Below are 21327 nucleotides of genomic sequence, written 5' to 3'. Positions count from 1 at the left end.
TCCTAGAAACCAGATTGTCTTTTACCCAGGTGGCTTCATTTCTTCCTAAGTATCTTCATTCTAAAGTGAGGTGCCTCAGCTGGACCAAATCTCTGGGGTTATATCAGAGCATAAAAAGACTAAACACAAAATACTATGCATGTTTGGAGAGAAAAAAGACCTTCAACTCCCAGCGTTCCCGAAAGCTATACGGCTATGAGATTTATTTCCCCTGTGTATTAAATTAACCAGTAGCTTGGAATGCTTGGAATTGTAGGATTTTTTCTGTCCAAGCATGTATAAGGTTACACTCCAGTCTTCTGTAACAACATCAGAAGTCTTGTTGGTTCGCACCAAAGGTCCCTCCGCTCTGCTGTCCTTTCCCCAAAGGTGACCCATCAGATGTTTTTGGGGAGACCTCCAAGCATGACATGAGGGCACCAGCCTGGGCTGACGTGGAGGAGAAAACTTGTCACCTGCTTTCTGCTTTCATGCTGAGCAATTGCTTTGTCTGAGCATCTTTTCTTTGCTTTTAGCCATGGCAGAATCATATTCCTACAGGGTAGGAAAGAAGGTTGCCGGCTCCAGCAAGACTAGTGCGGACAAGGACAGCGGCAAGACAGAGATGAAGATAAACCCAGCGTATGAGGAATCAAGCTTGGGTAAGGAAGGGCCTGGCCTTCGTCAAGTGCAGCCGACAGGGTTGCTCTGGACTCGGGGGAACGGCATCGCCCTGGGGGTGAGAGGCGCTCTCAGCACAGCGCCAATTTCCATTTAAGAGAGGTGCTTTTTATTGGTGGGTGACTCAAAGGCAAAGGGCATGCGTCTGGGGAAAAGGGCATAGCCATCCTCTGATGTGGCCTGCAAGCTTAAGAATCTGCAGCTGCCGGTAGACGCCCTCCCGGTTCCCCTCTGGGCTCTAAAGGAGCTGTCCTTGGTCCTGAACCTGTTTGTGGGCAAGGGTTGCAGCCTCAGGGACAGATCCTTAAAAAACATGTGAACCTCCAAGCTGTGCTGGGCCTGCACTCAGCAAGGGAAGCGACAGTGAGAAAACCCTGTGGAGGAGGGCCGGAAAAAGGAGTATTCGGGTAAAAGGTGTTCCGGTAACCATCTCCCACTGAAAACGTGGCCCATCTGCCTTCTGGCCCTCTCTCGCTCTGCCTAATCCACATCCCTGCAGAGAGGAGGCTGGCAGCAAATCCAATGCTTTCTGTAAACATGCCAGCACTGACGGTCTTGAGGAAGGGAGGCGAAAGAGAAAGACGCCGACCTGACCTCTGGGCCTGGGACTGTGTGGCGCGTTGGACAATGAGTCAAAATACCCTCCTTTCTGCTAGGCATGGGGGCACTTCTGGCATTTAAAGATCTTGGGCCCAGATCCCGAGGAAGCATATCTGCAAAAACGTGTGCAAGCTATTTCTGCGTATGCAGAACAGTTAGGTTTTATTTTTTTAAAGATTGCGGAAGGCAAAGCAAGCCATTTTATCTCTCACCCAGATCACCTGTGATGAAATAAATTGTTTAATCCAATCGCAGGCTCTTCCCAGATCAGCCTGAACCGGAAATTCATTTGATTACACCGAAGTTTCAGTGTTTCCTAGCTGAATCCAGTGTATCCTCATCTGTCTGTCTCTCTCTCTCTCTCTCTCTCTCTCTCTCTCCCCCCCCCCCCCGCCTTAAGGAAAAGTGCCCCTGCCCCATGCAATTAAGCTTAAAAGCCTAGGAAGGCCTCGGCAATTATAGGCAGCCTATAAATACGTGTAAATAAATAAATGAATGGAAATCGATGGGGACTCGGGGCTCTTTGGCAAAGAGATCCAGGCCCAAAGTCCATGGTTCCAAACCTGGCAATGGCTGCAAAGTTGGCGTGGCCCCGCTCAGATGTCAGTGCATACTTTGGTACAGCGTTATCCTCAGTGTCAAACCAATCCCTTTTGCACACGCTTAGCTGTATTGCCGGCACTCTCGCGTGCAAGCCAAGAGCACAAGGGGGTGATTTTGCATTCTGCTCGAAAGGATGTCTGTCCCACATCAAAAGTAGTTTGCTGGGGCTTTTTTGCTGCTTTGTTAGCAAGAATGGGATGTGAACTGCCTGGCCAGTGCAAAAGCCATTGGCTCATTGGAGGGAAAGGGTTTAAAATTGATGGACACCCATCAAGAGGTGCCGATGTGCTGAGGCGAGCCACCTTGTCGTTTCACGCATGCCTCTGTCCTTTCTTGCAGGAAATGCAACCAATGACAGAGCAGAAGGCAAAAGGAAAGGGAGACCAAAGGCGGACAGCCAGGCGCTGAAGGATATTCCTGTAAGATGTTTTTTCAATGTAGTTCTTCTTTTCTGGTGATGGAAGGAAAGGAAGGGGAAAGGGAGCAAGCCAGGGCATTCCAGAACCCGATTCTGTTTGTCGTGCTCTTTGTTCCTGGCAAGTTCCCCGGGATTTGGCTGTTTGTGTCTGGTTCTTGGCCCCTGGCTGTCTTTGCAGTTAGCTGTCAAGCCTTATTTTGAATCAATTACCTCTATTATGAAAACAACAAGCAAGCAAGCATTGCCTCAGGCTGCGGAGCGTGTCCTCTTACAGCCAAAAGGGACTGGTATTCCAGGCAGGTTTTGCACAGCCCAGTACCTTCTGGGGCTCAGGCAGTTCCGTGGGTTAGAGCCCCACGAAGGAGGGTTGTCACCGAAGTGACTCCTTCCGCTGTGGACTGTGGTCCTTTCCAAGCTGTGTGGGCCACCAGGCCCCACCCCCAAGCTGGGTGTTTCCATGGGGGGCTCCTCCCTAGCTGAAGTTCTTGGGGCTCCACATGAGCCTATGCCGCCCCCCCCAATCTCATCCAATGCCTCCCTCTTTGCTCTCCTGCCCTGCCCCGTTCCTGTTCTTTAGGAGTCTGTGTTCCCTTGGGTTCAAAGGGCCAGGCACGAAGAATTAGGCCCAGCTGGGTCTCTTCCTCTGCCGGCTCCTTCATCCTAGGTACTGCAGCAACGCGCTCCACCTCCCTCTCCCCGCCTGATCCAGAATAAGTTATCCTGTGCAGGGATGTTGGCCCGTTCCTGGGAAATGCCAGTGGCACCAGCTCCAGGCCCACGCTGGCGCCCACTCATCTGACCTTCTGGCCCCATCCCGAGCCCTGCAACCAGCCCCTTCCGCACCTGGAAGAACGCTGCTTCCTAGGTCAGCGGAGCTTCTTACGCATTGCTGCTTTTATCCTGAGCCTTGTAGGAGCTACCCATTGTGTTCCATGGAGGCGAACCTATGTGTGGATGGGGTTCAGCACCATGGACAGCTCCTGTAAAGACCAGAATGGGTGCCGCGGTGGATGCAGGAGCCCGCGGAAGGGGCCGTGGCAGGCAGCTGCCCTTTACCTGCCCCTCTTTGCTGCACCGGCCATTGCAGGCGGGTTGCACCACTGATGCCTCTGACCTCGTTTTGCGGGGAAGGGGACTGTGCCGTCGGAGAGCCCCCCCCCCCCCCCCACCGAGGGCTCTTTGCCAGGGGTGCGGGCGTCACCTTTGGGGAAGTCAGCTGCACGTCGCAGCACTCGGGGAAATGGGTCGACCCGCAGCGGCCGATCCCTCAAAGACAGAGGAGTCCCGCTCAGGGGGATCTGAGAGTGCAGGAACCGTCCTGCGACCCCCATTGCGCTCAGCCGCCATTCGATGTCTGGATTGCGGCAGCTGGACGAGGCCGACTGGGCAAAACCAGCCTTGGGTGACAAGCAGCCTTCGTTTTCCAGCCGGGAAGGGCAAGTGGCCCTGCAGGGCGTCTCCTTGGCGGTGGAAATCCGGAGACCCCACCGACAGAGGAGGGTGCCTGACGCATCTCTGCATGATTTACTCCTCTGGCTTCCTTCTCTGCCGCGAGAACATTTGCTGCTTCTCCGCATTGCCTATGATCTGGTCATTCAGTCACTCAGAACAGAGTTGGCCACTTCCAGAAGAGGCTTCCTCTTGCAGCTCTGCCTGAGTTCCTGCTCTGGAGTAATTCAAGAGCAACCCTCTGGGGTCGGTCATTCTTATTTTTCAAAGCCAGGATCTGGGATGGGAGGAGAAGAATTTGGGCTGTGTACTGGCATCTCCCAGCTGGGAGAGGCCCACGGAGAACTGCCTGGCCTGTAACAGGTAGCTCTGACCAAGGAATGGAGCCAGAGCTGGCGGCTCGCTTGGCCCCAAGCACCACTGGATCCCCGTGGGAAGCCACAGGGCCCTCCACAGGGTGCCTTCCTGGAGATTAGGACTAGCATGCCTGAGCTAGTTTTGGTGGGAGCTTTGTGCTTGCTGCTTTGCAAAGAGGTGGGCGTTTCTTTCTTCACCCTTTCTCTTCCTGGTGTGTTTACACGGACCTTTCCCCTCCCGCAGCCACCCTTGATGAACCAGTGGAAAGATGAGTTCAAGGCCCATTCCAGGGTGAAGTGCCCCAATTCAGGCTGTTGGCTGGAATTCCCCAGCATCTACGGCCTCAAATACCACTACCAGCGCTGCCAAGGGGTAAGGAAAACTGAGGTCTGTGCTTCTTTTTGGTGACCCCTCTTTATCACCTTCATTGTGGGATGTGTCTCTAACCTTGTTATTTAACCCTGTCAAAGCTTGGCTGCCTTCCTGCATGTGAAGTCTTGGGAATAAATGGGAGGAAACAGAAAAATGGGGCAGGGAGGCAAACCCATCCTTGCCTGCTAGATTTTCTAAAATTCCCAGAGGGGAAGTTGTGCTTTTCCCCTCCAATTTTTCTCTCCTGCAAGGTCATCACATCGTAACTGTAGGTACACAGGTATGGACACATCCATAATCCTTGGCATGCAAGCACCCATCTGATCCACTTCCAGTACACTTTAATAAACAACTTCACCCCTATACACTCACCTGTCAGGTACACACATGCAGGTACTTTACATGTTTGAGAAAGGCTCTGTTCTAGGTGCCCTCGACTCACAAGACCCATAGAATCAGAGAGGGAGAGAGAGACGGGGTCTTTTTAGTTGTGGCTCCCTCTGTGTGGCACATCCTGTTAAAAGAGACCCACCAAATCGGATCATCCTCTTTTGACAGGCTTCCCTGCTCAGACAGGTATCTGCAAATGCTTAAGTTCTGAACTCGTTTTTTTGGGAATGCTGTCGCTGCAACTATTCTGACCTGTTCCTTCCATCGTGGATCATTATTCTTTTGGTTTGCTTTTATTCATATGCCTCATATTTGCAAGTTGAATTAAAATGGGAGCAGAATGTTAAACCTTGGTTTTATGTGCTGTCAAGCTGTCCCTGCCTTATGATGGACCCTGTGATCCATCTCGTAGTTGCTCCTCCTCTTCATCATCTGCCTTCGGCTCTCCCTGGTACTGTTATCTTCTCCAGGGAGCCGTGCCTTCTCATGATGTGCCCAGTCCAGCAGCCTCGGTTTCATTGTGTTTGCGTCGAGGGAACAGTCTGGCTTGATTTGCTTTAGCACCTGCTTGCTCATTTTTCTGTCTGTCCAGGCTATTTGCAAAGCGCTCCTTCAGCAAGTTAGATCTGTACACTGGGATTCTGGGGTCATGTGGGAAAGTGAGCAAAGAACATGCTTTTGAAATCTAAAAGGCGGCATCCCAGGAATCTCAAGTTCCATGCAAACAACAAAACCAAAACAGGAACGTGCAAACTTCTAGCCCTTATGGAGAAAGCTGTTTGGAAGGTCAAGGAAATGCAATTGACAGAATCCAGCTTGGAGACTGTGGGAATGAGGCAGGGGCTGCTTTATGGGGTTCCCGGTCACATAGAGTGCCCTATTTGTGCTTAATTAAGTGAGAGGAGGTCTCCTGCAGAGCTGTGGCTGAACACCAGATGGCTGGGGATTGGATGCGCCAGTGCTGGCATGCATGGGGATGTGGCAGTGGGGCCATCGTACCTGTCCCTACCCCCTGTTGTAGCGTTCCCATGTTCTTAGAAAATGGTGAGGACAGCTGGTGAATTCCTCGTTGTGTACAGCATCCTTCAGTTAGCACAGTCGAAGTGGCATTAGATGTTTGAGGCACTGCATCACACAGCAGAAACACTGAGGGTACTCACCTGGGCAAATTTGGGCAGAAGAAGGGCCTGCAACCCACCAGAGCTGTACCTGTACCTGTACCTGTACCTGCTGGGCCATGTCTTCCCCATCCTAAACTTGTAAGCTTTGTTTTGCCTTGCATGTACTTCATGAGAAGGTCCTCTTGTTGGCTTTGGCCCAGTCCATTTGGGAGTCTCAATTCTGCCTTCCGTGGTGTTAGCTACTCCTGCCAGCTGTGTGTCAGCTGCACATTTGACAAACCATCCCATGTACACCCTCATCTAAGTCCTAATTAGAAGAACACCAGCATAAGACTGAGGGCCCTGTGAATGCGTGTTGTGTCCTATTAAAAATTATAATTATCCATGGGTTGATTGGAAATGGCAGATTTTCAGAGAAAGGTCTTCATTCTTTCTACTATAATTACATGAAAATTCATGCGTCGCAAGCCTCGTCTTAGAAGAAGCATGCCCTGCTTTCCCTTCTCCGCAAGAAGGAATGCCTTTTCTGAGGGTGTGCCCACTGCAACACCATGCCTCAACCAGAAGCTAAAAACAAAGGGTTAAGGCTAACATGTTGCTCTCAGAATAATCACAAGGGTTGGCATTGCTGTGTGTATTTATTTATTATGTTTCGATCCTGCCTTATTGCAGCAAGGCGTCCAAGCCAGTTTGCATAACCCGCCTCCCCTTTGTCATTCACTTCCTCACAATAACCCTGGGAGGTAGATTAGGCTGAAAGTCACATGACTGGCCTCAAATCCCCCAGTGAGTTTCGTGGCTGAGTGAGGACGAGCGCTTCCACTTCCGGAGTCCTGATCCGCCGCAGTAACCACCCCTTGTGCAGCCACAAAGAGAGCGCAGAACCGGTGCAAGAAACACCCAGCCTTTTGAAGGCGTAACGGCTTGGAGGCGCCTTGCAAACTGGCTCTTGGAACAGCTTATGAAGTGCCTATGCAAAAAGCCTCGTGCAGACGGAATCAGAGCATTAGATTTCATGCTTGTGCAAGGATGAAGATGGGTCTGCAGAGGGTTAAAGGGTGGGCAATCTGGGGCCATCCTATGTTTTGGCCAATAGCTGCCCCGTCCCATACCATTGGCTACGCTGGTTGGGGCTGATGGGACTTGTGGGCCAAAAGGGCTGCACAAGGTTGCTCTCAGTTGTGGAATTTGAATGCTTAGTTTTGCTGTTTTATTCCCATGCAAATGAATGCCAGTTGAGTGGCATTCAGAGAATTGGGTGTGATTCTGTGCAAAGGGAGGCAGACAAAAAGTCCTGGGACTTCTCTTGTGTCCAAACATGCTGGTGTCACGCCCTTCATTGATTAAGATCACTGAGGTGCAGTAAATCCAGAGCCCTCTGCTGTAGCTGGAAGACCCAGGGCTTCCGTTTCCTCCACGCTCCAGTTCCTGTCCACTTTCTTTCTCCTCTCTTGCAGGATGCCGTCGTGGAGAAACGGACCTTCCCCTGTCCGTACTGTGAAGCCACTTTCACTTCCAAAACCCAGCTGGAAAAGCACCACCTGTGGAACCATCTCGAGAGGACCCTGCCAGCCGTGGCCCCGCCGGCGGAAAACAGAGTGCAGAAATCCGCTGGCAAAAGCGGGGGCAAGAAAAGGTATCTGCCTGCAGCCTGGTGGCAGGCGGATCGGGATGGCAGGAGAGGGTCTGATCTGAGGAAGGCCTTGATGGTGGTGGCTCCGCTCTAAACCAGTCCTCTGTGCTTTGCCCTAGACCTGCCGAGGGTTCCGCTTCGCCCGGCAGCCACCCCAAGCAGGCGAAGGTGGAGAAGGCTGTCACCCTGCAACGCCCGGAGAACGGCGAGTACACGGCGGTCAGCCAGGGCGGCAAAGAGTTCCAAACAACGGCAGCCAGAGGCGGAGGGGTGGCAGCTACCCCGGCCGCCCAGCCGTCGGGCAGCAGAGGCTCCAGGCAGCAGCCCCACCGGCAGGTCGTTGTGCAGGAGGAAGACCCTGAGCGGATGAAGCACAGTAAGATTAGAGCAGCGTTTCCCAGGCTTCCGTTCGCTCAGGCCAAAGGGCCCAGCCTTGCTCCAGCTGGGAGCACCTCACTCTCGGAGAATTCCACTTGAGAGAAGCTCTCGGGCTGCAATCCGTGGGTGGGCGGGGCCAGAGGCAAAGGGGAGGAGCCAAAGCACCCACAATGCCAAAACCTTGTAGCTGCACACTTCTACTGCCATCACGAGGCCCTAGGAGATGCATTTCAACCATTTTGAATGGGGAGAAATACAGCACAAAAGCTGGGAAGGTTCTGCACGACCGATGGTTGGGGGGAAAGGAGTGGAGCTGGGGGAAAGGAGTGAGGCCTTTTGCACAGCCCCGGGGTACCCGACTGGGAGCCCTGGAGGGCCGGACGCAGACCTCGGGCCTGAAGGATAGGTTTCGAGCGCGCAAGTAGAAGTTTCAACCCACTCCCTGAGAAGGCCACTGCTTGTGTTTCTGCATTAGTCCCCAACTTGCATGCCTCCTGTTTGGAAGGTTGCAAGCCCAGGTCGGCAAGTCACGTAGAGACGAGACAGGCAGCCTCTCTGGACAGAGGGTTGAGGGTTTTTGCCTCCCAGCCGCATGGGTGAAATTGGAATTTTTACAGGAGAGCCGTGGCAGAAATGCCTCTCTCACAGAGGCAGCTTGGCAGGAAGCAGAAACAAGTTTCTAGCTCTTACGATGGTGGAGGTTAAGGTGTGAGCAGCACTTGGGAAAATCTGAGAAGCCAGTTGGAGGCTACGTGGCCTTTCTGTGACCTGGAATGAGGCTTCAACACTGAGTCTATTTTCTGTAGGACCAGAAACTGCAGAATAAATTAGGCAAAAACAGGCAAGTTCTAATAAATGGCTTCAGTGTAGCTTTGCATAGATAGGGATCATGCCCCCTGAGCTTACCATGCAGGTGTTTGACCAAATTTCATTTCTGTTTTCTCCTTTTTGAGTTAGGAAGGAAACAGAAAACTCCTAAGAAGTTTACTGGGGAGCAGCCGTCCATCTCGGGAACATTTGGACTGAAAGGTAAAGGAAAAGTTGTGCTGGTCTGAGTGCAGGCGATTTCAGACGTTCTCCCGTGGGGCCCTTTGCACGCTGCAGAGGAGTCTGGGAAATGCTCTAAGCAGCACATCTGGTTCAGGCTGGCCACTCTGTGGCCTGTTGGACCTCACTGTTACTTTGCAGGAATGGAGCGGGTGCCCCAGAGGGCCACACCTGCTGTGGTGAGCGGAAGGTCCCCCAGGGCTGGCCTCGGCCACCGTGCGCTCAGCGGGCTTCCGGCTGTGCTGCATCGTGAAAGGGCCCTGCTGGCTGGTCCCTGGCGAGACAGGAGGGTCGGATCCCCTGGTTTTGTTCAGCAGTGCAGAGCCTGTGGCATTCATCAGGCTGCCCAGCCCCTTCCCCTTCCCCTCTCCCCATCACCGGTCGTTTGGTGGCTCCCAGCATCTGTGCGGTTGGCTTCTCCTGCTAAAAGATTGAAATGCCTCTCTGAAGACTGAATGGCTGGCTGTAAGAGCTTTGTGCTAAAACATGTGAGGAGGTTTACTCTCTGGGACCCAGATCCTTCGGACTCGCGCCGTTTCGCCTTCAGGCCCACCTGCCTCTTGTCAGTGTTGCCCCCTGCCCCGAGAGCTTCTCTGAAGTGGAGTTCGGCCCTCCGATTAAGCGAATTCTGTCAAGTTACCCACCTTTAATGCTACAACTGATCACAACGTTCTCTCCAGGAGACTTCAGGGTTGCCTTTTGTGGGGGGCAAGAGGGGGAGGGAGGCTAAGCTGCCTCCTTGGTATTGTCATATTGTATTGTAAGCCGCCTAGGTGGCCTATAAATATATGTAAGTAAATAAATAGATATTTTTCCTCTGCTGTTTTTCCCCTCTGGTGACTGCCAGCCCGTGGGTGGCCTTTCTGGGGGGCCCAAGACCCCCCCCCCCAGCAAACTTCTGTGGTGAGGCAGTGGTTACATAGAAACAGAAACAGCGAGTCAGAAGGGTCCCCCTGGGCCATCTAGTCTGACCCCAGCTTCAGCCGGCTCCACTCATGACATGCCCACCATGCGCATGCCCAGTCTGTCCTCAGACAACCTCACCGATGGGGCCTCAACCTCCTCCCATGGAAGCCCATTCCATCCCCTGGGAAGAGCTTCCTGGCATCCACGCTAAATCTTGGTTCCCTGAGCTTTGCTCGACTGGAACACATCCTGCCCTCCGGTTACAGGAGGGAGGGCATGCCGTATCGCAGCCCTGTGGCCTGCGGCAACTAACTAATCTTTTGTTAAGATGGCAAGTCTCCTGCTCCAAGGGCGATCAGGAAGCCACGCGATGCGCCTCAGAATGCTCGATTTCACTCCCCCCTTCAATATCCATTGCACTTTGCAGATGAAAGTAATCCAAACAGACAGACCCTTTCCCTGAGGAATTTGCGTTGCAAGTGCTCACTGTGATCGCACAGGTAGGAGGGGGCAGAGGAGCCTCAGCTATTGGCGGTACATCAATTAATTAATACAGGAGGCAATGCACAGGCAACCCCCTGTTTTGGGATACGGGCTAGGGTAGCAGTCACGGAGAGGTTGAGCCCTTCCGCCGTTCTCCAGTCCTTCAGGGCTTTTTGCGGGCCTTTCTCAGGCCTGACAGCTGTTTCTGATCGGACCTGACAGCTGGAGTTTGCCAGCATCGGCGTGGGCCGAGCCGCGGCAGGCTCTGACAGCTGCATTCCCCACTGGAATTCACCTACTCCCTTCAGAAAGCCCTTCCTGAGCTAGCATGTGCCGGCAGTTCTCCTTTCCCACCGCCACCCCCGCCTCCCTGCCTGGCCATTGGAAATGGATGGCCTGGTGCAGCCGTGTGTCAACTTCCTTTGTGTCACATAAGTCGAGTTGCATGCACAACACCGATTTTAATAATCCGTAGTTTCATGAGGCCACGTGCCTCTTTCTGCACAGTGCGGGGACGTTGGGTATCATGCTCGGAGCTTCAGGTCTGGCGCAATCCACTTGCCTTTTGGGGAGAAGGCTGCAAGAACCCTTTTAGGAAGGCCTTCCATTTCTGTGCTGCCCACAAGCAAAGCCCTCTGCAGGGGCAGCCTGTTAAGAGAACCGGGGCTCCTGACTCAGGGCCTTGTTAGCCTGTTCAGTAAACCGTCCCCAATCCAAGAACACATGGCTCTCCGTTGTCAGACAAAGGACTGCTCTTCTCAGCCTCTCCGCAACATTTCCTCAGGCCCCTTGGATGGATTGTGAAGACCCCCAGTGGCCTGCACACCAGGATTTAAGACCTTCTGGCTTAAAGTGATAATACTTGGCACATGAGCACATTCATACTTTCTGATACATCATGCCCCCTGGCTGAAAGGGGCAAGTCCTCTCCAGAAGTGGCCAGTGAAGATTGTCCATGCTCAGGGGCACTGAATCCTGACCGCTTTGGCAGAGACCAGAGGGAGGGAAACAGGAGGGGAAGCGGGAATGGAATGGAGCCTCCTCAGAGAGGGCATGGCCAGCTGGCGTTCTCCCTGTCCACAGTCCTTGAGCTGCAAAACAGACGTGCGGACTCTCCCTTGCTGAATGTCTGTAGGGAGTGCTGAATGTGGCTCCCACCGCCGCCATTGCCCCAGTCAGCCTTGCCATGCAGGCCGAGGGTTATGGGTGTCGTACTCCAGCTCAGGAGGAGCCCGGAGGGCTACATCACGCCTTTCCAACTTCTACGGCCCCTTCTGCCTTCTTCCAAGATAACTCGCCTGCTCTTTTCCAGGGCTGGTGAAAGCAGAGGACAAGGCGAAAGCACACCGAGCAAAGAAGCTGGAGGCAGCCCTGAGCAGCAACGACGAGCAGAAAAAGAAGCCGCTGGGATCCAGCGCGAAGAAGGAGGCGGCGCCGACAGCTGCGGCAGCTTCCTCGACAACAGGTGGGACGGTGGGCTGGGGGCTGGGCTCTGCACAGGCCTCTGAAAAAGCGTCTTTGGACTGTGGTGCCATTTCCCCAAAGACCTGGTGCCCACCAGGTGCTTTGGGCTACAGTTCCCACTGGCCAGTGGTGATGGGAGTTGTAGTCCAAAACACCAAGAGGACATCCAGGCTGCCTGCCAGGTTGATGTGTCTCTGCAGATACTTTCTCCGGTGCAAGATTTTTACGCATGTGGCACCTGAAAGTGTGAATGTTCTGCACAGGTGTTTGTAGACGCTTCACACAAGTGAGCCTGAAGGATAGGTTTCGAGCGCGCAAGTGGAAGTTTTAACCACTCCCTGAGAAGGCCACCGCTTGTGTTTCTGCGTTAGTCCCCAACTTGCGTGCCTCCTGTTTGGAAGGTTGCAAGCCCAGGTCGGCAAGTCACGTAGAGACGAGACAGGCAGCCTCTTTGGACGGAGGGTCGAGGGTTTTTGCCTCCCAGCCGCATGGGTGAAATTGGAATTTTTACAGGAGAGCCGTGGCAGAAATGCCTCTCCCACAGAGGCAGCTTGGCAGGAAGTAGAAACAAGTTTCTAGCTCTTATGATGGTGGAGGTTAAGGTGTGAGCAGCACTTGGGAAAATCTGAGAAGCCAGTTGGAGGCTACGTGGCCTTTCTGCGACCTGGAATGAGGCTTCAACACTGAGCCTATTTTCTGTAGGACCAGAAACTGCAGAATAAATTAGGCAAAAACAGGCAAGTTCTGATAAATGGCTTCAGTGTAGCTTTGCATAGATAGGGATCATGCCCCCTGAGCTTACCATGCAGGTGTTTGACCAAATTTCATTTGGCACCGCAACGAGAGCACACAGGGAGCAACCCAGGTTAGCATTACACAAGTCTTACGTCAGTTGGCACGGACATCTGAATTGCCCTCTGTTAGTGCGGTGGCCAGAGAGCTGGGCTCAGCTGTCTGAGGCTTGGGCTGGAATCGCTGCCCTGCTGTTCACATTTGGAGAGAAGGGGCTGCAGTCTAGGCCCAGAGCTGGCTGGAGCGAGATGCGCATTGTAGGACCCTCTCTTCTTTCTAAACCTGCATAGGATTTCCCCGGAATTAACTGGCAACATATTCAGGACAGACACACAGTACATGATGAATTAAAGTTTCAATAATAAGTAAGTTTAGACAGAAAAAGTCTTACGTTTCCTGTGAAGCACCAACCGTTGTAAGCCCTCCTTCTGTCTAAACTTGTACTGGATGTGCCTTTAGTACTCAAAATCAAAAGTAAACAGCAGGAATGGCACCGGTTGTGAATGGCATGCTCTTTTACACGGCTGTTTTCCAGCAGCGTGCATGGAACAGCTGAAGAAACCCAGCCTACTTGCTCTTTCTGGCCTGGGATGTGTGTATTTTGTGACTGACACTTGGCCGCTCTCTGCCTCCAGCTTCAAAAAAGGAAAACGCAGCTTGTTTATAGCTTAGGGCAACCTTGCCCTTGGGGCTCTCCCAATATGTTGGACTACACCCCCATCACTGCCTCTGGAGGCTGCCAAGTCAGGGAAGGCTGATTTAGGGGTTGTGTGGATTGCCTCTCAGATCAGCGCTTTTGGATGTTCCATCATTGGCGATTAAGATGTCTGGAGCCAGTCTGGGAGCCAAACAAAATCACGCTTCTCTGGGGATCTCTCTCCTGGCTCGAGGAAGGCAGGATGTTCCAAGTAAACACAGCTGCAGCCTTTTCCAGCTGATCCACGTTCCCAGCTTTTCGGATCATGGATTGCTGTGAGGCTGCTCAACTAAACTCCTCAGCAGGCCTCACTTTGGCCTAGTCCGCTGCGTGCGACGGGAGCAAGGCCAGGCCTGTGTTTGCTTGTGAGATCACAACAGCTTGGCCTCTTGTGGCTTTTGGCTTCACGTTGTGCCATTTCGATAAACACCCACCCCCCCACCAGTCGTCAGGAGTCGGACGATGGCTGCTCATACCTGTTCAGGCTGGGGCATGCTGGGAGTTGCAGGGTGTTTTCTGCCCAAATGTGCAACGGATCAGGCCCTTATTGGGTCTCCTGGAACTTGGTGTGAGAGTTTTTCAAACAACAGTAAGCATAGTGGAGTATGTCCCGAACTGGGCTAAAATGGGGTGGCATAGAAGCTTTCTTTCTAAATAAAAAAAGCTTTCTAAATAAAATTCAAACTCTAGCACCCCTTTCCAGTTCTCATGGAATCGCTGTCTTTAAAACCTGTAAAACGATCCGGTTGCACGGGTGCAAGAGCACTGCTTTGTCTATGTCCCCTTGCAAAATTGCTGCCTTTAGAAAAATTTCTGTTGCAGCAGCAAATTTGGAAGCAGTTTCAGCCCTGATCTCCAGAACTTGCCAGTCTTTGTTCCAGGGAGAAGTGAGGGGCTCCATTTCGGGCTTCGAACTGCACCTCCTGCTTCCTTTAAGCATTATATGCACAGAGAGGGGTTTGCCTCCATCGCGTGTAACTCACAGCGCAGTGAGATTGACCATGTTTCCCTGAAAATAAGACTGGGTCTTGTAGTTTTTGCTCCAAAAGACACATTAGGGCTTATTTTCAGGTGATGTCTTATTTTCTTTTTTTTTACGAAAGCCGTAAGATTTTTGCCCCGAGAGTCCTCCACAATTCCTGTCTTGTACTCGACGGAATAGCTTTCTTTCTGCACTCTTCTTGTTTGGGGGTCAAAATATTATTCCCTTTAAATCTACCATTAAATCAAGTGTTAATTGAAGATTTACGAGACAGGAGTGGCAACACACGAGTGCATTAAGTACGTGCGTTACAACACATGATGTATTGAATTATGAAACACACCCGTTCGTTATCAAGTGCGTTGTGTCTGTGCTCCACTTGGTTGTTTGGCAATAAGTCTCAAGTTCATCCGATTACATAGGCGTTTACCTCTCGTCCAAAGGCACCTGCTTGGGTATTCTCAAATAATTATAATTTATATTATCATTTATTTTAAGTATTAATGTCAATATTATTATTTATATTGAATCATATACTAATATTATTATTTTATAATTCAATACAGCCCGTCATGTGTTGCAACAGATGTGCTAAATGTGTCCGTCTGGCCGACAATCTTAACTGGGGCTTATTTGGGGGTAGGGTTTATATTACGAGCATCCTGAAAAATCATGCTGGGGCTTATTTCCGGGGAAATACGGAAGCTCTGGGCGTGAGGTGAAGTTGGCCTTGGTGGGTGCTGGCCTTCCTCCTGCCTGAATACTGATTGATCTTTCCCCTTCTCCAGCGAGCCCAGAAGAACTGTGGCAGCGTACAATCAATGAGAAAGGAGAGGTTGCCTGCCCAACCTGCAGCATGATCACCAGGAAGACGATTCTTGGTCTCAAGAAGCACATGGAAGTCTGCCAAAAAGTAGGGGAACACCCACTCCGAAATTAGCAATGGCAAATAGGAGACAAACAAGCAAACCTCTCCCCACCGTGTGTGTCTGCCTTCGCGCCCGCCTCCAAGAATTCCGTCCCTAAGCTCCTCATTTAGAAACATACAACAGAGCGAGTCAGAAGGGACCTCCCGGGCCATCTAGTCTGACCCCCGGCTCCAGCCGGCTCCGCTCACGACACACCCGCCATGTGCATGTCTAGCCTTTCTTTGAACACGGATGGGGTGAGGGTGGGTAGGGGTCATTCTGTATCCCTACTCGCCCTGTATGAGAAGGGGTTGCTTCAGTTCCTTTTGAGGGTAGGAGATGTAACCCTCGCTCGCTGCTGCTGCCCGCCATGGTTAATCCCCCAGAATGCCCTTAAATAAGACGGTGTCCAGGGCATTCTGGGGGATGAGAAATGGTGGGTGGTGGCTCTGAAGAGCCAAGGTCAGCGCTGGGGACATTTCCTGCCCCTGTTCCTGAAAATTCAGCCCAAGATACAAAGGAAGAGGGGGGATTCCAGTGCCCTGCACTTCCTGTCACTGTGAGCTCCTCTGCCCAGCTTCAGTCTGTGGCGGAAGCCTGGACCTGCGTGACTTTGAGATCTGTGGGGCGGTTTGCAACCATGCAGCAAAGGGGCTGCTAATCTGGTTTCCCCTGCCAGATTCTTGGGCTGGCTCCTGACAAGGGCAAAGGCCAAATGGCAGTGGGGGTATTGGACCACCTGATGCTCCATTCGACCAGTAGCCCTCTGGCCAGACTGCTTGCCTTCCCCTTACGGGTTCTCCTCTTCAGTCTAACCCTGCCCTCCTTTCCCAGTCTCTTGCAAGAACTTGGACTAGAATTCCAGACTGTGCCTCAGAGGTTGCGCCTCCATATTAGCCATCGCAAGCACGGAAAGTGCTCCAGCGCGCGTACCCCGTTCCTATTGCAGAAGAACAGCTGTGAAATATGCAAACCCTAACTTTGCTGGGGTTGAACGTCATGTTTTCATCCTGTAAAACAGCCATGTGGCCATAAGGAAAAATACCTCCAAAATCCTTGTTAGGGGAATACCTTTATTTATTAATTATATAGCCTGCCTTTTTTTCCTGCAAGAAATCCAAGGCAGCTTACATAATCCTTCCCTCCTTCTCTGTTTTGTTCCACAACAACCCTGTGAGGTAGGTGAGGTTGAGAGTCAGCGAGTGCCCCAAAGTCACCCCTTGAGCTTCACTTCTTAGTGGGGACTGGAGCTCTTGTTTCCCGAGTTCAGCAGTGCAGCTGCTGTGCTCTTCCGGCCCTCCACCTTACTGAATCGAAGAGCAAAACGTGCCAGTTTGGATCCCTTCATTGAGAAGGGTGTTACACAAGCAGGTTTGAAGAGGGCAAGAAGGAAAGACTGATGATACTGAAGTTCGTGTGATCAGAAACTTGACAAGGAATGTGGCAAAGGGCTGGAGAGTTGCTGATATTCAGAGAAATGCCAAAGGTGATGTAGTGAATTCAGCTCATTTTTAAAAATATAAAATGCATCTGTTACGCTTCCATCTTTGATGTCGTGTTTTTCCTGTTTGGATTCTGGGCCAAGAAGGGGAAGGGAAGGGAAGGGAAGGGAAAAGGCCTACCATGTGCGCAGGCTTCCGCACCTGAAATTCAAACCTTGAGCCTCTGCCTGCTTTGCTCAGTTGCAGGATGCCTTGAAATGCCAGCACTGCAAGAAGCAATTCAAGTCCAAAGCTGGGCTGAATTATCACACCATGGCTGAACATGTCAACAAGGTAAGGCACACAATCTCCTCTCTGACTCTGCTGCTGTGAAGCAGCCTTCTGGGTCCCGAGGAAGTCCTGGTTTCATCAACTAAAAGTGGAGCTGTTTGCATGTTTAGGCTGTAACATGCATGCTGGGAGTTGTAGTCTTCCGTTTCTAAGCGCATCAGATTGCGCCTTCAAACTGTGCGAGTGGGCCCTGCAGCAAAATGTTGCAGCATGAGGTCCTGCTTTTCAGCATTCAGTCTATGCCTGCCTTCCCCTCCTCCAAGCCTCCTGTCCCCCACTCCTCCCAACTGCCAGCCCCTGTTCAGGGGGTGCTCACGTGCTCTGTCCTCACTGGGCTGTTTGCAGGGGACTCCTCCCCCTTTGGGGTTTTCTGCCCTTCAAAATTTGCGTGGTGCCACAATGCTTGAGGTATCTCCGGCTCTGCCAATACCTCCCTCTTGCGCTTGGCTGCAGAAGCAAATGGTCCTCTGTGCATGCACACGGGGAGTGCGGATGTTAATAAAATAAAAAAAAATAAAACTCCATCTAGTGACGGTACAAATGGCGAGCCCAACGCTCCATTGGCTCTGCTGTGCATTAGAACGAGCTTCCACAAAAGGTGTGTCTGGCACCTGCTTTCTATTCTTTTCCATGCCAGGTGACAACCTTCTTTTCCCAGCATTTATTTATTTATTATTTATTAAAACATTTCTATGCCGCTCCTTGCGGGGCGGCTTACAACACAATAAAATACAAAAATAACAATATAAATTTAAATTAACAATATAAAATAAATAAACAATATAAAAGAAGTCGCCCTGCCCAGATAAATAAGCAAATATTGTTAACAATTAAAATGATGTTTAAATAAAAAGGTCTTCACCTGGCGCCGAAAAACAAATAACGACGGTGCCAGGCAGCAGTTTAGCTTCTTAACTTGGTTTTTATATCTTGCATTTTATTCCGTGCAGCTGCTATGCTTCTGTGCTGATTCAGTTGCAATCACTGCTATAGTTCTGTGGTTTCAAGTTAATTTTTGTTTGCTTGTGTGTCTTCTTTAATTTTTGTTTAATTTAACTTTTGTTAACTGCCCAGCGAGCCTCGGGTATTGGGCGGTATAAAAATGGGGTGGGTGGGTGGGTGGGTGGAAGAGCTTCCTGAGAATAGGACGTTGCATGGCAGATGTCCGCACAGCGCCATATAGGCTGTTGGATAACGCTACGCCCTGTCTTGCTCCCTTCTGTCCAGCCTGTACCTGTGGAAACCACGATCCCGCTGACCGAACACGAAGAGCGCGAGAGGCTGAGAAGGGTGCTGAAGCAGATGGGGAAGCTAAAATGCCCCAACGAGGTATTTAATTATGCCCTTTGCAAAAATACTCGCATGTTTTATATTCTTATTCTTATTTATTTATGTAAGCCGTCCTGAGGCTCTGCGAAAGGACGGCATATACATATTCTAATTAATTAATTAATTAATTCACGGATATCGGTAAGAAATATTCCGCTGTGCCCGGGATGGAAACAGTTGCACTTGGAGAGAAAGGGCATTTCAGCTCAGAACCTCGTTTGCTGAACCCTGGTTGAAGCAGGGTGCACAGCCATGCCAGCCTTCCTGAACCTGGTGTCTGCCATGCTGGCTGGGGAGGATGGGGATTGTAGTCCAGACCATTTGGAGAGTGCCTAGTTGAGGATACCTCTCCATATTTCCAGGCCAACATGGATCCGCCATCCTGCGCTTTAGGGTTTGTAGGTATCAGGGTGGACAATTTGTGCCGCCCTGATCTTTCAGCCAACAACTCCCATCAGCACTAGCAGCGCAGACACTGAGGAGGGATGATGGGAACTGTAGTAAAAACATCTGGGGACCACCAATTGCCCATTCTGATCTATTCAAGGCATTGTGTGGCCAACTGTGAGTACAGTTGTCACGTAATTTTTCCTGGCATTTAATTGCTCTATAAGAAGGGAATTATGAGAAATAAATGCTCCCATGTGCATTTAATTGCCTCATAAGAGGCAGAGGTTGCCCGAAAGGGTTCCCTCTAGGCCTTCTCCATCTGAGTGTCCAGCCTTTTTGGACTTGAGCTCCCAGAATTCCTCACTGTTGGCCATAGCAGCTAGGACTGATGCGCTGAACTCCCAAAACATCCAGCAGGTGCTAAGTTGGGGAAGGCAATGCCAGCACCTTCTAACTTCCACCAGCATCTTTGCAGCAATTTTTCTGCTGGCTCCCATTTTAAAAAGTGGAACTGTCACTTTTGCTGACAGTCAGATGTGTTACCTGGAAGTTGAGATTTAGGAGACAACCATGTCAGTTCATTTTTTTAACATCTGGATTTACCTGGTTTGAACCTCCTGGGCTGACCGTGGACTCAGACTTAATCTGCAGTTTGGTCCATACATATCCTAGCTCAATGTAATGCACAGACTGAAAGCATGTGTATCTTTAGAAAATGCATGAAAAATGTGCACAACTTGAAAAAATGCACACCAGTACCTGCACACAAAAAATGCACAAAAATGCATGCATTTCACAGGCAAGCATAGTTGATGCGCAGGCCTAGGAAAAGAGTCACACAAATATGGATAGATTTTCAGGGGGAAAGAAGAAGAGCAAAACTGTTCTCTGGTTTAGGCTTGGATTAGAACGGGCATTGTGATGGGTTTGAGAAAACCACAGTGAGCTTGGCCTTTGATCATTTGTGTGTCCTATTTGTGAACTTGGTTGCATTGCTGCCGAGCCATCCCAGCCTGTGCTTCCATGTTTTCTGCAGGGGTGTGTGGCTACATTCTCCAGCCTCATGGGGTACCAGTACCACCAGAAGCGGTGTGGGAAGCAGCCGTCCGAGGTGGAGAAACCAGTCTTCAGCTGCCCACACTGTGGGAAGACTTATAAGTCGAAAGCTGGGCATGACTACCACTTGCGCTCAGAGCATCCCCCTATGGTGAGTTATGCTCTGGGCTTCTCCCTGTACCCATCATTCATTGCTGTGGTTGATGGTTAGCCAAAGGCACGCTTTTTGCAAAGCGCTTTGCTGCCTTTACTGACCTGTATTAATCTTTTCATGAATGACATGGAAGAAGCGGCGACCAGTCTGCTGATCAAATTCGCAGATGGCACTAAAACTGGGGCAGTGGCCACAACTGAGGAGCAGGTACTCCAGATCCAAAAGGATCTGGACAGACTATGGAAGTGGGCAGGCGACAACAGGATGGCGTTCAATGTGGATAAGTGCAAGGTCTTGCACTTGGGGCATAGGAATAGCTATCATAAGTACAGGTTGGGGGACAAGTGGCTGGAGAGCAGCACTTGTGAAAGGGACCTCGGGGTGCCGGTTGACTGCAGGCTGAACATGAGTCAGCAGTGTGATGCGGTGGTCAAGAGGGCGAACGCCACCCTTGGATGCATAGCCAGAAGTGTGGCTTCTAGATCGAGAGAGGTATTACTACCACTGTATACAACTTTGGTGCGCCTGCAACTGGAGTATTGTGCTCAGTTTTGGGCCCCTCATTACAGAAAGGATGTAGCCAGGTTGGAGTCAGTGCAGAGCAGGGCCACAAGGTTGGTGGCCGGTTTGCAGGGGATGCCGTATGAGGCGAGACTGAGGGAACTGGGTCTCTTCAGCCTGGAGAAGAGGAGACTCCAGGGGGATATGTTGGTGACACACAGGTATGTGAGGGGATGTCACACGGAGGTGGGTAGAGGCCTGTTCTCCCCTGCAGAGGAAGGCAGGACGCGCCCCAACAGAGCAAAGCTCAGGGAGCCCAGGTTCCATTTGGATGCCAGGAAGCACTTCCTGACAGTCAGGACCCCCAGGGTGTGGAATGGGCTTCCACGGGAGGTGGTTGAGGCCCCATCAGTGCAGGTGCTCAAGGATAGGCTGGACGTGCACATGGTGGGCATGTCATGAGCAGAGCCAGCTGGAGCCGGGGGTCAGACTAGATGGCCTGGGAGGCCCCTTTTGACTCGCTCTGTTTCTGTTTCTGTGTATTTGTGCTTCCAGTAACCCTGTGAGGTAGGACTAATGCACAGCAAGGTGACACAATACATCCCTGTGAATCCCCATGCAAGAATTGGGCCTGCTTTTCTTGAAGCACAGCGTGCCAGGGAAGAAATTCAGCCTGGAAAGGTGACCTAGACAAAGGAAGGAAGGAGTTGGAAGGAATGTGTTCCTGAAAAGTCAGGGTTAAGGATTGAGATTAGTCAGGCGCCTGCTGAGAACCAAACCATCCCTGGTTCAGGCAGGGACACTCGAGAACAAGGAGGATCTGAGGGGGATGAGTCTGAGTGCATCGACTCTGGGATACATCATC

The 21327-nt window shown here is 51.4% G+C and overlaps 1 protein-coding gene across 2 annotated transcripts in view; it reads left to right on the top strand.

Annotated features, from left to right (window-relative positions):
- The first annotated feature begins 517 nt into the window (after positions 1–517).
- The window catches only part of ZNF512B (zinc finger protein 512B), a 37077-nt gene continuing 16267 nt past the window's right edge, over positions 518–21327 (top strand). For both annotated transcript variants that reach the window (XR_006417125.1, XM_044455561.1), the window contains exons 1-11: positions 518–641; positions 2203–2282; positions 4331–4474; positions 7428–7606; positions 7723–7979; positions 8939–9010; positions 11730–11882; positions 15141–15265; positions 16943–17035; positions 18260–18361; positions 19788–19958. Coding sequence is in view for 1 of the 2 variants with exons in the window: in XM_044455561.1 (XP_044311496.1) it covers positions 518–641; positions 2203–2282; positions 4331–4474; positions 7428–7606; positions 7723–7979; positions 8939–9010; positions 11730–11882; positions 15141–15265; positions 16943–17035; positions 18260–18361; positions 19788–19958 (1500 nt within the window). In the remaining variant the exon portion in view is untranslated. The remainder of the gene's footprint in view (positions 642–2202; positions 2283–4330; positions 4475–7427; positions 7607–7722; positions 7980–8938; positions 9011–11729; positions 11883–15140; positions 15266–16942; positions 17036–18259; positions 18362–19787; positions 19959–21327) is intronic.

This window comes from Varanus komodoensis, unplaced genomic scaffold (assembly GCF_004798865.1).
Source record: "Varanus komodoensis strain SLA01 unplaced genomic scaffold, ASM479886v1 scaffold8, whole genome shotgun sequence".
NCBI lineage: Eukaryota > Metazoa > Chordata > Lepidosauria > Squamata > Varanidae > Varanus > Varanus komodoensis.
Note: the sequence above shows the minus strand (reverse complement) of the source record. Positions and strands in the feature narration are given on the sequence as shown.